At 34.1% G+C, this 17,589-nt stretch overlaps 1 protein-coding gene across 1 annotated transcript in view; it reads left to right on the top strand.

Moving 5' to 3' along the window:
* The window catches only part of LOC128211196 (TBC1 domain family member 12-like), a 47,900-nt gene extending 31,523 nt beyond the window's left edge, over positions 1–16,377 (top strand). Inside the window, exons 4-13 of the mRNA XM_052915674.1 lie at positions 1,528–1,610; positions 2,349–2,466; positions 3,336–3,442; positions 4,062–4,145; positions 5,064–5,158; positions 6,074–6,145; positions 7,057–7,185; positions 8,370–8,479; positions 9,135–9,238; positions 9,721–16,377. Coding sequence (XP_052771634.1) covers positions 1,528–1,610; positions 2,349–2,466; positions 3,336–3,442; positions 4,062–4,145; positions 5,064–5,158; positions 6,074–6,145; positions 7,057–7,185; positions 8,370–8,479; positions 9,135–9,238; positions 9,721–9,917 — 1,099 coding nt within the window. The 3' untranslated portion in view covers positions 9,918–16,377. The remainder of the gene's footprint in view (positions 1–1,527; positions 1,611–2,348; positions 2,467–3,335; positions 3,443–4,061; positions 4,146–5,063; positions 5,159–6,073; positions 6,146–7,056; positions 7,186–8,369; positions 8,480–9,134; positions 9,239–9,720) is intronic.
* Positions 16,378–17,589: the final 1,212 nt, after the last annotated feature.

Raw genomic sequence — 17,589 nt, 5'->3', positions numbered from 1 at the left:
ATGTACAGCAAAGCTTGTAAGACATTATATCATTAGAACAATGTTCCTAAGACATTCTGTCATGTACAGCAATGTTTCTAAGACATTATGTCATGTACAGCAATGTTTGTAAGATATTCTGTCATGTACAACAAAGCTTGTAAGAGATTTTGTCGTGACAACAATGTTTGAAAGAAATTCTGTCATGTACAACTTGTTCGTCACATGCAATGGGTTTAATGTGAGAGACAGCTCTGAGTTTGATATACAGTAATCTTCAAGTAACCAAGAAATATTGATTTGAAATCATGAAGGAATTTGTGTCTTTGTATCACATGCTGTTGGAATATAATATAATTAGTTACTAAATATTTAGAATGATTTGCGATATTATTTCATTTCTGCCTTCATAAGCAAATTTCATCCAATGAGCGTGCTGGCGCTAATTAATAGAGCAGAGTTATAAGCATGAGAGCGCTTTTGTCACTAGATGATGTGTGGAAGCATTAATACCAGGAGAATTGTCTTTCATTTATGTTGGTAATGAGGTATTGATTTCATTCAATATAAAAATATTCATCAGCAGTTTATGCAACTTGTTATCCGTTCCAGTTAAAAGTAGTTTATTTTTACTTTATCAAGCATTCCTTATTTTACCTACTTATCCCTACTTTTCCCTGCCTTTTTTTACCTTTTTCCACATTTTTTCTACTTCTTCCTTCACTTAACCTACCCTTTTCTGCTCTTCCCTACTTTTTGAAGTTTTCTTACCTTTTCCTGTTCTTTACTAATTTTTTTTTACCTTTTCCTACTTCCTACATTTTTGTAGTTTTCCTAACTTTTCCTTACATTTTTGTAATTTTCCAGTTTTTGAACGAGGGCACTTCAGGGCCACGTTCATAGTAGGCACATCAGATCGTTACTACAAATGATTACACGGTGATTCGGTCGAAATAATGCGCTCATTGAATGCTTGTTTCCTACTTTGCCATTGTGTGTTTTTTTCAAGACAGAAAATTGTTGTAAAATGCTTTTAAGCAAAATCTTGATCAAAATTTGTTATTTTCACAGTTCTTTTTACTCCTACTATATTGTCATAAAACTTGCTGTTTTATTCCTACTTTACTGTAGGACACTTACAGCTGATGGCTATCACTTAATAGACAGCAAGTCCATTACGTGTTTTGCAAGACATTGGCTATACCCAAGCCGCCAACTATGCTTATCCTTTATGGACACCGAATAGACTATGCATTAGTGTTTGGGCTGATGTCTCTGCCAAGGGAGTCCAAACAGATTTTGATATGATCATTTAGAAAGCCTCAGACAAAAACAAGGACCACATGAAGTCAATTGGTTTTTTTGAGTGGGTCATTTAGCTTTTCATGCATGAACACTGGCTACAGGCTTTTGCGCTAATATTAAGTAAGGTATTATAAGCTGGGCCCAGTTTATAACAAATTTAGTCATTTTTTGGTTAATGAAAGTGAAAATAAATTGTAACTATTGCTTAGATTGTTAAATAGAGATACTCCTTGTATGTTTTAGGAACTTGCCAAGCAAGACACCGGAGGAACAGGAGAAACACCAGCGGGAATACGAGGGCATGGTGGAGGCCGCACGCAAGAAAGGTGGGTCAGCGAATAATACTCTCCAGTCAAGTATATTTCATTTGCAATTTAGAGGGCAAATTAAAGAAGCACCCTTATTTAGAATTTTACCTTTTCCTTAATTTCAACAATTTTCTTAACTGTTTTATTTCACTGGAAGGAAGTGTTATGCTTAGTGTATATTCTGCAATTATATGGATACTCAAGTTTAAAAGAAAGAAAAACTACATTTTAAAAAACTGGTCTGAATATGGAAAAAAAAAATCAGCAGCCTGTTTCAATAAAGATCTGTCGTAAAATGAAATCATCTTAGTGTCATATGTCTATTATAATGTCTTTCCTTCTACTGGTGGGAAATATTGTCTGGAGCAGAACTTGTATGGTACTTGAAGAAATTGATTGAAACTTGGAACATAGATTATAATAAGAATTTGTGGTCACCTATGAAGAATTATGACTGGTTTTGCTCAATATTTGTGTTGATTGAATTAATGTCTGTATTAATATTGAAAAGAAAGTCAGTAATGGAAATAAACACAATTGGTTACTTTCATTCTGAAATGATGCTGGAGATTAAATATTATTGAAGTTATGGCTAAGATCCTTTGAAGAAACAGGCCCTTGAGCTAATAAATACTGTGTTCTTAGAGAAAGCTCTAATTAGTGTATAGCAACATTTTATGTCAAGCACCTGGTTAATTGAATAAACCTTTACGGTCATTAAACTATGATTACCTCCCTTTGTTTTGTTCTCCACAGAGCGTGAGGAGTTGAAGCAGCGTAAGCGGCAACACCAGCAGCAGTTGCGGCAGGAGGAGCAGCAGATGGCAGCCGCCCGCATCTGGACGAAAAACATCTTGCCAAACTGGGAAAACATGTATGCATCTCTTTTTTTCCCTTTTGGGCACACAGTTTATGGTTGATGTAAGGTTTGACTCATGTTACTTGAACAATAAAAAAAAGCATATGTTTTGTTTTATAAATGTGTTTTTCAATCAAGAGCTTCATGGCCATAAAATTCCCCAGGTAAAAAAGCGACAAAATATTACTAGCAGTTTGTTTTCTGTACACAAATCATATGCTATTTTTTTGTTTTGGTCATTAACCCTTAAGCTGCTGATGGCGATTTTAAAGGCTTTGCAAACAGCTTGGAACCAGACCAGACGCCGAGTAACTCGACGCCTGGTCAGGTTCCAAGCTGTTTGACACTCATTCAATATATCCCCAAAGTTTTAAGTAAATTGAAAGAAATTTGGAATAAACGAGACAACATTTTTGAGCAGACGACAATTTACCCAGCATGCAAAGGGTTAAAGTCAAATGAGTTTAGCATGGTAATAATGCATTAAAATCAAAAGAAATAAAATTGCATCATCCTATATTGTGCGCTTGCAAGAATATAGATACATTGAATTGATTAATAGTGGTTTTCGTTCTTGTATAATTACATTGTATATTAAATGGAATTATTTGTGCTGCGAAGTTCCTTTTGCAATTTTTTGTGTTTTAAGTATTTGTTTGCCTGCTGATAAACATCCGAGTAATTCTTTGTTAAATTCATTGAGTCCAATAAATGTTTGCTTCTTTCAAAAATGAACAAAACAACAATAACAAAAACACCATAAAATCCATTTGTTTTTATAAATCAAGTACTTTTTTCACATGTGACATTTCTATTTTCATTACTAAATTTGATCAAATTTCACATAAGTTCTAGTATTACAATGCAATAAATTGCAATTTCAGGAGGAATTCCAAGAAGGCTCGAGAGTTATGGTGGCATGGTATACCGACCAACGTGCGAGGAAAAGTGTGGAAACTTGCCATCGGAAACGACCTCAACATTACACCGGGTAATATATCGGACATTCAGTAATGTGAATAAAACAAACTTCAGTGTTGTTGCAAGAAACCTTTTTGTTTATTTGAAAAAAATTGATAGGGTCGGCTTTTATTAGGTAGGCTCAGCTTACCCAAGATTATTTTTTTTTAGGCCTTAGATATCTTAAAAGAGTAGAGTTAACAATGGCTGCAGAAATGAGTTTTGCTGAATGATTATTTTTTATGTCAATCCTACACATGAGATATTCCAGTAACAAATTTATATTTGAACTTTATTGAATAACAATGATTGTGAAGAAAGTTATATTAATTTAGTCAGCCTCGTTGGTACAATATTATGCCAGAGTGGATCTTGTGAAGGAAATCTGTAGTACCTGGAGGAAGCCCACTTGTCCTGCTTGGTTACAACAAACCAAACTCACATATGCCCAGGCCAGAATCGAACCCGGAATGCCTTGCCCTTGGTGAGATGGGAGTACCTTAATTAAACAACTCGACAATTTACATTTTCAGGGCTTGTTGAATTTATTTTCGCCGTGGGTTAAATAGAATTAGAAGTCGAGTTTGTTGGTCGAAATGTCTTATGTCGACTGAGTGTATCTGTCCTCAATTTCTAATTTTCCTTTACAGAACTGTATGAGATTTGTGTGAGTCGAGCAGCAGACAAGATCAAACAGATGGATGAAACACCTGTGATATTTGGATCGCCCACCTGTGAGTCGCAATGTGATTAAGGGTCTTACAAAAAATGCTGAAAAGGCGAACACTTAACTGATTTATTTGTCTGTAAAATCCGCAGTTAAAAAAGGAATTTACTGATTTTCAGCCATACAGTATAAATAAAATTGCTTGTTTTGGTTTATTTATTGAAGTTAGACTTATTTTGTGCAGGGTTGAAATAAGTACAAAAAAAAACAGATGACAGCTTTAATGAAGGCTGACCTTTCAAAAAATGCTTAAAGGGCAATGCTTTAAATGATGCCTGATTGGCCAGTATAATCTGCAGTTAAAAAGCATTGAACTGTCTTTCACGACTGTATTTAACAAACATCTTACTTTTAAATATGGATCAATTTATTTTTCTGTAAAGGTTGGTAATTACTACGAAAACAAATAAAAAAACATGTTCTGAGGAACTGCTGTTTGGCAGAATAGGCAATGAACACTTAAAATTATGTAGATGTGTTGTTTTCACATTGAAAGTTAATTAAGTCCTTGGTCAAAATCGCCTTCAAAGTAGTATATATATTTACATCAGTCTAACTTCAAAATTATATACAGTTAAAACTTGTTGGCTGGATATTGCATGGCTGGATTCTCGTTGGCTCGAACTTGAAGTAAAGGACCGATTTAAGTTTACTCTATGTAAGCATTCCTGCTTTGGTCTGTATGGCAAGGCTCGAAGTATTTGGCCGACCCTTGGATATCCAACCAATGGATTTAGACAGTAACCTTTAAACCCCCTTCCCCTGTGCATAACAGTGAGTCTAGAACCGGCCTCTAGCCAGGAGTCCAGTGTAAAACTGAACAAACTAAAATTGTCCAATACATTCCCTCAACTGTGTGTCTACAGAAGGTGCATCATAGATGACTTTATAACCCTTATTAACTCCCTTTTTACATGTGTTGCAGCGAGTCCAGAACCAGCCTCTAGCCAAGAGTCAAGTGTTGAGCTGATCAAACTGGACGTGTCCCGCACATTCCCTCAACTGTGTATATTTCAGAAGGTAAGTATTTTACAACATACTATAATTATGATTGGAGTAGGATATCGACTACCCAGTTATGGATTCACATCGCCATGTATAAGTTCCTGACACTATCTGTTAAAGCTGCACTCTCACAGATATACCATTTTTACAACTTTTTATTTTTTGTCTTTGAACGAGCAAATTTTTGCGTAAATATCTGTACACCAATAATATAAGATTGCAGACAAAAAATCAGATCATAGATTTTCATATTTCCGTTCGAAAATTAATGTTTCATGGCCTAAACCATTACTTACGGTTTAAGAAAAATGCATAAAACATCAATTTTTTAACTTAAATATAAAAATCTGCTATTTAAGTTTTTGTCAGCAGTCTTATATAACTGGTTTCCATGGATTTTGGCAAATTTTCTCGTTCCAAGACAAAAAAAAAAAAAGTTGTCAAAACGTTTAATCTGTGAGAGTGCAGCTTTAAATGAAAGAAAATCTTTTCATTTTGAGCTTGAAGAAAGTTAATGTACTGTGATAGCATTGGTGTAAGCATCCACGTCATTGTGCAACAACTGTAACCATGACCATTCAGATATTCCAATGAAACTTGGTACGCATGTTGCCAGAGACAGTACTCACATGTACAGTAAGGCCCATGACTCTTGCTTTTAATCATAGTCAAATTAAAACCCTTGTTCAAATGAAAAAACAAAAAACAGAGAAGGATTGGCTTTTGCTCCTCGGCTATCTTGTTAAATCTCTGATACAAATTGTTTTATTCCATGGCCTTGAGCGTTCTTGATTATTATTGCTAGATGAAATGCATTCATTTCAGAAAAAAAACACTTTATCGGCTTCTTAATGATATAACACCCTGTTTTGCATGTCACAAATGACAAGTTTCAAACAGTTTTCCAATGTCATTTGTTTTGTCTTCCAGGGTGGACCATACCACGACCTTTTACACAGCCTCCTGGGAGCATACGCCTGCTACAGACCTGACGTGGGATACGTAAGTCTAGCCTAGAGCCGTGTTATACAATCAGAAGCATGTTAGGTTAAAAATGTTCCTTTTCCTTAAATTCAACTGATTATGAATATATATAATGCAATTACAATGTGGAAAATGAGTTTAAAAAAAAAATACATTGCAAAACATACACTTAGTTAACATGTTTTGCCTATCTTAAACATGCTTTTGTCAAACAGCTGCACAAGAAGTTTATGATTTGTGTGTTCTATGATTGTTGCAAAGTAGCAATGTTAATGACTGTCCGAAGTTTCATCCAGAACATGTAATTTTAGGCAACATTGCAAAGATATCTTTTATGAGAGTTGAAATTATCATACCCGAGTCCATCTTTTCTATATTGGTGGAACTGATTAACAAGGGTTTTACCAATACAACATAACATCATATCATTTTTATGCCCCCTTTTGAAAAAAGTGGGGTATATTGTTTTGCACATGTCGGTCGGTCGGTCTGTCGGTCGGTCGGTAGGAATACCAAATGGTTTCCGATCAATAACTTGTTTCTATCTTATTTGATATTGATCCAATCTGTTAAAGCTGCACTCTCAAAAATTGACAGTTTTGACCTTTTTATATTTTTTTGTCTCAGAATCATTTTGGCCTCAAAGTCTTCAATTTAGTAATATAAGATAACTCTCAATAGAACAGATCTCAATTGTGTGGAAACTGCCGACAATATACTTTTTATTAAAGATAAGTAATGCTTTTAGCCATCAAACATCAATTTTTAAACGTAAATGTGAAAACTTGTAATCTGCTCTTTTGTCAGCAGTTTTATATCACTGGTTTCCAGACATTTACGCAAAAAAATGGCTCATTCCAAGACAAAAAATATAAAAGTTGTCAAAACAATCAATCTGTAGTTTTAATCAGATTTCATTCCCTCCGCAGGTCCAGGGTATGTCATTCATTGCTGCGGTGCTGCTCCTCAACATGGACGTGGCCGATGCCTTTGTGTGTTTCACCAACCTGCTCAACCGACCCTGTCAACATGCTTTTTACAGGCTTGACCAGGCTATGGTGGGTGTTTGGCTCTTTTGAGTAACATAGTGGGTTACATTATGTCTGGTTACCACAGTGATTAGCATATTTGCTTCCCAACATCAGAGCTACAGATAACTTTTTTACGTAAAGTGTATGTTACACCCTTATGCAATCTAGTAAAGTGTATGGTACACCCTTGGGTCATTCATTAAAGTGTAATGGGGATTTCTAAAGTGTACTGGTACATTTAAAATGAATGACTAATATTATTTATTGTACTTTTATAGTACATATTTATATAAGAACTTACACTTAATTGGAATGTTGCTCAGCAAGTTACAAGACCTACCGGTAATTAATTAAAACTTTTTTGCTAATTTCTCGGCTTATAGCCTTCTTTATGTCTCTTAGGATAGTGAATCAATTCTAACAAACCGGTTTAACATTTAGTCAAAATGGCTAGCTGGAATGGTAAAAAATACTCGGAACAATGTAACGCCCTATTTATTATTTTTTATCGTATCGGTTCAAACAGTTGTTTGTTTTTATGTCGTAATGGGCCCATTACGACCCTTATCTGTGGTTCTGCAACATGGTGTTCCGGGTTTGATTCCTGGCCTGGGCTCCAATTTGTCTGGTTTGTGGTTGCTAAGCTGGACAAGTGTTTCTTCCACAGAAAAGTTATTGTGTAACAGCATCCCATCGAACATCATTAATATATGTAAAATATTGTAATAACTTGTTGTACAATTATTGCTAATCAGTTCCTAAATAAGCATTTGAAGATGTGTCAATTTCATACAGGTGTAGCCATGTTTATCGCCATAACCCAAGTCACCTAGTTTTCTGCTAGAACTTTTTTCAGATTTTCATGAGTTTATTTCCACATAACGCCAGTCATTTCCAGCTTTCTAACGGTCATTATACTTGGGCGTAAAGTCTATTAATTTATGTTTTGAAAAAGATACTTTTTTATGAATGAGAGTATAAGAAGTAATCACATGTGTTATGGGCTGAATCATTAATTTTATGGGTGCTAAACGTGACAATCTACACAAATTGTGCTCTGTGCATCTGGTGGGAATCAAACCCACAGCCCCTTGCTCTGCAGGCGGACACTCCACTCTGTCACTATAAAAGCTAGCGCCATAGCGAAACAGTATAATTGCCGCTATATATTCAATACCCGGTGACACATGTGATGCATAATTCTATTTCAGATGAAGGTGTATTTCCAGACATATGAAGATTTCCTCAAGGAGAATATGCCAGCCTTACAGATCCACTTTAAGAAACACAACCTGACACCAGACATCTACCTGTATGACTGGTGAGGTCTTTATGTGATAAGATTTGCTTTTTTATAATGTACAATGTTTCATCAGGTTTTTATATGTTCATTTTTAATGTAAAAATTGGGTTAGGCCATAGATTTCTTTCAAAGACAATAATTTAGATCAAATTGAAGTTGATTTATCCTTTGAGTTCTTTTTTTCTACCAGAAGATTATGAAATAACAGTTCTATTCATTAGCTTGTTTGGTTATAGAAGAAAAAGTCTGGAGATTGTTATATCAATGGTATTGTAGCTGTTGTGACCATTAACATCATTAGAAAATTTAAAGTTGGCCATGAATTAAAAAAAAAACACCAAATCTGACACTTGCTTGGGTCAGGTGGGATAAAACGAATTAGGCTTTAACCAGGAATTATAAAGAGCAGAGTGCTGCAGAAAAGGGACAGGGTAACACGGGAATAATAAGCACACTGTATCACTCTGTGATAAATCAAAATTTGAATTCATAAGGAAATTGTCAAGAATTTAAGTTAAGAAGGGTGCTACCAAAAAAGGTCAGGGTTCAACACCCTTCCATAACTCGACCTAAACAGATAAGAATAACCATAGGTCTTTTTTAGGTGCTTTTTAGACTTATATGTATGTCTATGACCATCAAATATAGTTTATTGTTATCCTATTTATTTCAGGATATTCACGTTATTCTCAAAGTCTTTCCCGCTGGAGGTGGCGTGTCGAGTGTGGGACGTGTTTTGTAGGGACGGGGAGGAGTTTCTCTTCAGAACAGCCCTCGGTCAGTACACTTAAGTCATAAATCCATGAGTGCACCACAGTTAGTCCATATAGCAGTCTTGCAGGCACCCTTTTAGCAGTCATCGTTTAGTACATTTAAGTCATAAATCCAGGGCAAGAACATGTAAGTCCGTCTATAAATTCACCTTGAAAAGTTTGGTAGCAGTCTCTAAGCACGGAAACTGGAGCAATGTCAGGCAAATTTAGAAAGGGTTGTGGATCTGTTGTTATACATTTAAGTTACAGCTTATGATGGTATGCATTCAATTTTTCATGTAAAGAAATGGAATAAGACAGACATGAATTTAAATATAATTATCAGAAAAATACCATCCAAAACTGATCTTAAGTCCTGAATTCAAATGTGATTTTCAGAAGAAAAGACATCGTAAACTAAGCATTACATTAAGAATATTACTTCAGGGCATACTTGTACAAGTATTTAGTTCAAAATACGCTAATGATTATTTCATTTATTTCCAGGTATCCTAAAATCCCATGAAGAGGTCCTGCTCGAAATGGACTTTGGACATCTAGCTGAATTCCTCACCAGACTGCCCGATAAAGACTTGTACGAACAAAGACTATTCAGAAGTATTGAGAGCATTCAGATGTCTATAGATAAGAAGAAGTTTTCTCAAGTATTATCTATGAAAAAGGAACAGATGGAACCACCTTGATGATGGGAGGGTTGTTACAAATCTGGTCACTAACAGCGAATGTTGCATCATTACATCAATGCAGTTTGAGGATGTCGAGACACATGTTGTGGCTCTAATACAGGCTGCTTGGGTTCGAAAGGTCCGTTATGTCATTATGAAATAAAAATTCTGGAAAACGTTATCGCTGAAAAATTGCCAAAATTGTCGCATTCTTGCAATTTTGTGGCATTTGGTGCCAATGGCAAGCGCCAGCGGGGAACCCTGGATGTAGTGGATGAAGTGTGCAGTGATTACTCGAGCACATGTAATAGTGCTTGATACAAGTGCACAGTATAGTTCAGACATCATGTTTCTGATAACTTATTCAACTCAATGCAATGTTAAGATCATCATGTTATCTGTAGACAGCAAATGCAATGTTTAGACACCAGGCAATTTATCCAGGTAGAATGATGCAATTTTCTAAATCACATAAATCTGCAGTAGAATAATGCAATATCTAAGACCTCTGAATTTATCTGCTACAAAATTATGTCCGATAGAACAATGCAATGTTTAAATCACCTGGAATTATTTGACGCATAATTATGTCTGATAGAATAATGCTATGTTTAAACTGTCTGGAACTATTTTGCACATAATTATGTCTGATAGAACAATGCAATATCTTATATATCTGGCATTATCCGCCACATTCATTCACATCTGATAGAAAAATGTATTGTTACGGTGTCTGGCATTATCCGCCACGTAGGTGTACGTCTGATCCAGGCTGTTTTGTAAACAACGCAGGACAGGCATGTGTTGTACAAATAGAACTTGTGTTCATTGAGATATGGCTGTGAATGTATGCTTCATAATGTGTGCATTTTTAAATTGAACATCATCATTATTACATTATCAGTCATGGAAATAAGAAATTGGATCTAGCAGCCCAAACCATCACATTATCATTATCATTGGGTCACTGAAAGTTAAACAAGGCTGCCACATAAAATCAGAAATTTGAATGAGCCATGCAGGCAATATACTTGTGTCAGACTTGTGCTAAATTCGATCCCTGCCTTGTTCCAGCCTTATGTAGATCTTGATTTAGAATATTACTGAATAGTTTTGTTGTTTTTAAGATTGTACATTCGGTGTGTTTGTGAACAGTTTTCGTCATTTTTTTCCCATTCATTTTCATCATATTTGGATGAATTGAAATACTGGATGAATTCACTCATAACAAATAAGTATTTTTGTACTTTATATTATTGTTAAGGAAACATATAAAGATGTGATTTGTCGTTTGTGTGTGAAACTTGATTGATTTGAAGTTCAGGCCTCATTTTCTCAGAAAAAAAACGTGCTTAATTGTTTTATTTCATTTAGCAAAATTATTTCCTTAAACATGACTTAACAAAATAAGTAATGATTTATTATCATGGTATTTGTGATGAGAATTTCATTTACAATATCAGAGCTCCTAAAAATGAAAATATAACACAACTTGTACTGTTAGAACCAAAAATAGAGTGCAGAGCTTAATCGTGTTGAAAGGGACTTAAGACTGTCAGAGAAATAAGAATCAACATCCATTTCTATTTTTCATGAAACCTTTCTCAAATAATTTTATGAAAGAGAAAATAATTGTGTTCTGTTTTTCTTTATTTAAGGTTTATAGTTTATTTTAACATATGTTTCAAACACCACTGGCTTTTGTTTCTTGTTGAGAATTTCCAGGGCCTAAAATGAGTCTTCGTGAACCTACCCAATAAATGTTTGTTGACCATACGTGTACCTATGTATGTGTGCACATAATCCAAAACCATGATAAAATATAAGAGGATAATATATGTACTTGTGAAAAGAATTTCTATATTTGTTACCTGTTAATTTGTAAAATTATAATGAATGAACATGAATTATGCCACACCAAATTGATATTTTGTTCGACGAATTTTGGTTGAAAGTTAAAGTCTAACTATTAGAATACATTTTTTTCCATTCCAAAGGTGGGAAAAAGCGCATCCTTTTTTTCCCTGTAAAAATAAATAGTAGAATGAAAATCCGGAGACATAAAATTTGGGTTTTTGGATGCAACATTGTTCATAAAGATGGCATCTTTTGGCATTTTAGTGTGAAAAAATATGACAATACTTCAGCATAGCATCTTTCTTGTTTTCTGATGAAGAATAGGAGTGGTCACTTAAAATCCGTCGAACAAAGCATGAATTTGGTGCGGCCTTAATGCGCTTTTGTGATATCTGGGCATTTTTGTAACATTTGTGATCCTATCTGCAATGAGATTATGTAATTATCTGTAAACTATTGTTAATATATATTTTTATGGTAAAATGCAGTGAATTTAGATATCTCGCTGATTGCTTCTATATGTATATTATTGATGATACAATTGTTCTACCCCCCAAACATGATTTTTCCTCTGTTTAAAATTAGGTCATACTAAACTGATTCTATTGTTCATGTATGTTAAAGTTCTGGGGTGGTATTCAATATTTAACTTAAATACATATTATGGTCATACATCATTGACTTCTTTCACTGTTAAGGTCAGTTATTAATTACACCTTAACTGATTAGCTACATCGTTCTTAGATCCAGTTAAGATGAATATTGAATACCTGTCCTGGGATCGTTTTCAATAAACATATAAGATTCATCTAATGGCAGGAAACAAATCTGAGTGTTTTCATTGGAAAAAATTAATTGACTAATAGATTGAATGGAATCACTGAGTCATATCAAATGAAAAAAATAATGATTATATTATTACAACCTCTAGATTAATCTTGAAATCGGAATTGGGTGGTTTCAGTTTCAGACATACATGTATGTTTAGTGTTTTTTGCCTGACATTTCTGTAAGAAGTACCTTGAGATGGATATACATGTTCTTGAACTCAATTTCAAGAGGTGTCTCACACGGTCATGTTTTGGCACCAAAAATAATTTTCCGGGTAATGCATCTGTAAACATTTATAATTAATTTACTCTTTGATATTTGTTTACTCTTTCAACTTTGATACCAAAATTGTAGAAAAAACAAACAATTTAAGTATATTTTTTTTAACCTAGTTTAAGTGGGAAGCCGCAGACAAGTAAAAAATAGAAAATCCTGTAAATTATCTGCTGGACCAGAGGGACTCGCACTAAGCTGACAGCATTTAAACCTTTATTGAAAACATTGCTAGCATTACAGGCTAATGTCAATCAGTCAATCACCCTACAGGCTTTTGTTTAATAGCGTTAGTAAGGCATTTATAAATTGTGGACTTCTAGGACAATATATGAGATATATCAACATTTATTGATGGGTTCAAGCCATCAGTATCTTAGTTTTAATACTCTTAATGGTTTGCCACACTTTATTTGCGTAATTAAAAAAAATCTGTTAAAAGTGCATTTTACAAACCATGGACGAGTCCCTTTAATTCTGCTTTTGCCCTAACTCCTTATACTCAAACTAAACTGCTCAGGTTTTTCATGATTATTTAGTTAATATTGTTTAGTTTTCCTTTCGTTTAGGAATGCTTTATTGAAAGTCTATGTTTTTGAATCATATTTTTTTTAGATACATGCATCTTCATTTTCATCTTTAAATTACTTCTGATAAAATGAAAATGAGACGAAGGCTATGATAGGGCTCCTGTATATGCACTCGTGACCTTGAGAATCGTCTGTTTTTATTAGCTAGTTACAGTCGAACCCCGTTGGCTCGAATTCCTCGTTGGCTTGAACTGGATGTAAAGGACTGATTTCTTTATACTGAATGATAGCATTCCCCTTTGCTCAAATTTTTAGAGGCTTGAAGGATTTTTGCCGGTCCCTAGGAGTTAACGGGGTTTGATTATATTTAGAAATCCTTTTTATAACATATACATCATAAGTCTGCAAACATTACATAACGCAAAATACGTTGGTCCATATTCCACCTAATGTAATCAGGCTGTTTTCCACTCTGGTGACGTCATTTCAAAAAAAGTATCAATAAGCAAAGTTAAATGACATCATAAAAAGAAATAGTCTGTTGTGATGTAGGTGTTGTTTAGACATATCTTTCAAAATATTTTAAGCCAAAATGTATAAAATAAAGTGTTAATAGTACTGCAATTTGATTTGTCAGATCTGCAAAATTTCAGATTGTCGAAGACAACCTTGCAGGTCAAAAGGAAGTTCTGTTATATGAACATTCTTTGTATATTTTGGAGTGGATATTTGAACGATAATTTGTTTATTTATCATCTCCTTTTATAGCCAGGTTGATGTACAACAGTCTTCTAAAAATAGTTTGAAAATGAGGTGCCATACATTCTCTTTGAATGCTCTACATTAAAACAGGATAATATTGCAGATGACTTAAAATTATTGCAGCATATAATTTTTGCCTGTTTTAGTATGAAAATATTATTTTTACTGTTGAAAATCTACGGTTGGTTGAATTTCAATCCACTGTAATAGTTCAACATTTTACTTAACATAGAATCAATCATGCATGACCGTTCTATTAATACCATCATTTCAGGCCTTTTGTTATATAGGAAACTTTGTCAGTGAATAATCATTATTATGTAAAGTAATTAAACTTCATATCAGTTTTAATAATTTATATCACAACGATTGGGAAAGAACGTTTTACAATATTATATTTATCACTCATTAAAATTTCATATTATAAAATCCCCCTTACTTTTGAGGTAATTTTCATAATGCGTCTAGTACATTTTCCTTGTGAAAATTACCAAGAAACGCTAATCTTTGAACTATGGCTTTGTCAACAAAATATGTGCTACATTGCTTGGTAACTTTGTTGCTAAACTGATATATGTATAAAGTCATGTTGGTTGTAATTTTAAATCTTTCTGAAAATTATGTGTGTTTTTTTTCTGTATTATTTGCATTGGACAAACAAATTTAACAAGATCAGCAGAAAAACAACAACCTGAATTTGTTAATTCAATTTTCATAGCGGCATTTTCAGCAAGTACCAGTAACCAGTTAATTTGTCTATATTTATGAATGTAGAAATAAATTCGCATTTTACAAGGTCTATGACGCTTCCTAATACCCTATTACCTGATGGCAAAAAGAAACTACTGAAAATATGATGGAGGTATTCTAGAAAACTTCAAATTATCGAAAGAATATACATTAACATTCATATGTTGACAAATTTTGTTCATTATAGTGTTTTTCTGACTTCAGACAATATGCTGTTGTTGCCACAGGCTAAATGTTTGTGTCTAAAATTTCTTTTTTGCATATCACGGGCATATGATAACTTCAGATGTGCTGTTTATCTCATTATATGTACCCAAAATGATATTTATCAACATTTTAGACACAAACAATGATCCAGCCTCCTGTGTTTTTGCTATTTAAAGAACAAAATGTCAGCTTTTATTAATTTTGTAATTGACAGGAACGTCAGTTTCGCATTGATGTACATGACGTCTCAGGAAAGCAGATGACATCAAATCTGACGTCAACAGATATGGCAGAAAGGTTCATGTATATTATCATTGATTTCAGCCTATATAGTCATGTAAAATCTTCTGCCATACCCTTTGACCTCACATTCGCAAGATGTTGTCTGCCTTCCTGCGACAAAGTACATGTACACAACGTCATGAAATCTATGTTTTTGACAGTAATATAAAAAAGAAAACAATTTATGACTTTGTAAATGTCATCTTTTCTATGCCATTGCTTTCTTGATATATTTTTTATCTGCTTTAAACCGTGCTGGTCACGGGACATGATACAACTTTTCTTGCGCGAGCGTATGTATTTTGTGTGAACGTACATGGCCTTCTGCAAGGATGTGAAATAAAATGGACTTATTTGATTATTTAGTGCTTTTGCAAAATGTAGAAACATTATTGAAATCTGTAGAATTCTTGTTTTGATATTATTTAGTAAATACAGATGACCTCTGTTAAAGATAGTTTTGGAGCATATTGTATTATTTACTGAAAAGAAATTCTCTTTAGATTGTATGATTTGTGGAAAAGTATGGTACTTTGTATCCGACAGATTGTATGATTTGTGGAAAAGTATGGTACTTTGAATCCGACAGATTGTATGATTTGTGGAAAAGTATGGTACTTTGTATCCGACAGATTGTATGATTTGTGGAAAAGTATGGTACTTTGAATCCGACAGTTTCTATGATTTGTGGAAGAGAACATTTCTTTATATCCAACAGATTGCATTATTTGTGGACAGCTTCTATCTTCTTATCCAACAAATCATAAAAACATATTGTACGATTTCTGGTAAAGTAACATTCTTCTTATCAAAAAATGTGTAACATTATTTTTTTTATATATCTGCTAATGAAGTTAGAAACAATTCAGCTTTGTATAAACTAATGGAAAGAATGTTGATACTTATATTTTAATTATTTTCTATCATGTAAATGTGGACATTGTCACTCTGTGCAATCTTAAAAAATGAATAAATATGTGAATCAATTTTCTGGTTCTGTCATTTTATTCCTCATAGTTTGAAAGTCACCTGCATAGTAGTCGTATAGGGATCATGTTGATCAGTGTCAGTGTCTGCATCGTCATCATCCGTGTCGTTGTCATCCGCAGCGGTATGCTTTGATATCAGCTTTCATGTCCGCTCTCTGACATACATTTCTTCTGCAATCTTAACAAAACTTGAAGTGTCAACTTCATCTTAGATCACAACTTTCCATCGACCTGTTGATACTGTTGAAATCCTGTTGAAGTAAAAAGATTTTTTAATCATGTAGAAATGGCTCAACATAAGAGCCAAACTCCTGAAAACCATATTGAGAAGTATACTTTATTATATTACTTTGTTTATGGTCTGAGAACGTGACGTTGGATGTTGATCTTTACATAAAACATAACCATTAACAAGTGTACGAAACAATGACCAATTAAACAGCATTCTTGGTCACATCCATGGCAAAACATTGTCAGGGAGTATTGCAGATCATGGTTTTAATGATATTGCATTGAAGTCAGACAACAAAAAATCAGTACATACCTGTATAACATTTATTTTATGTTGCCCAGGGCTTTCATTCTCATTCACTTGACAATGATAAATCTGATCTACACATAGCGTCATCGCTCTGGTGTGAGAGAAAGGTGGTGAAGGGATACCTGATGTGATTCATATTATGCATTGACATAGTGAACATGCTATTATTAGTCCCTCAGTGGTGCAAGGTTGGTTGAAAGATGTTAAAGATATGAGAGTCTTTGGATGTAATACTCAACCATGTCCATCCAGGTGGTAGTTTCATTGTGTCCAAAATTCCACGTTTTGCATTGAATTAAAGTTCTATATTAGGGGTGGCTCCAGGATTTGACATGAGAGGGGCATAACTAAGGTGAGTAACCGTTTGACTTGTGCCCCTCCTTCAGAACAAAATTTTATTTGGTTTAAAGTGTTGGCAGGGTCGTTTGGGGGTGCTCCCCAAAGGAAACTTTAACAATTTCTAGTTGAGCGTGTTTTATTTCTTTTTTCTCCTATATTGAATAAAAAAGATAAATTTGGACGATTTTAAGGGGGCTGCGCTTGGTGCACTCCACCTGGATCCGATTGTGTATATGTATCCGCCAATTCCACCTAGTAGCGAAAAATGTATGCATTCATAGATACCAATGTTAACATTCCACTCTTAGTATACGACAATGAATAATTTA

The sequence above is a fragment of the Mya arenaria genome, chromosome 12, assembly GCF_026914265.1.
Source record: "Mya arenaria isolate MELC-2E11 chromosome 12, ASM2691426v1".
NCBI lineage: Eukaryota > Metazoa > Mollusca > Bivalvia > Myida > Myidae > Mya > Mya arenaria.
Note: the sequence above shows the minus strand (reverse complement) of the source record. Positions and strands in the feature narration are given on the sequence as shown.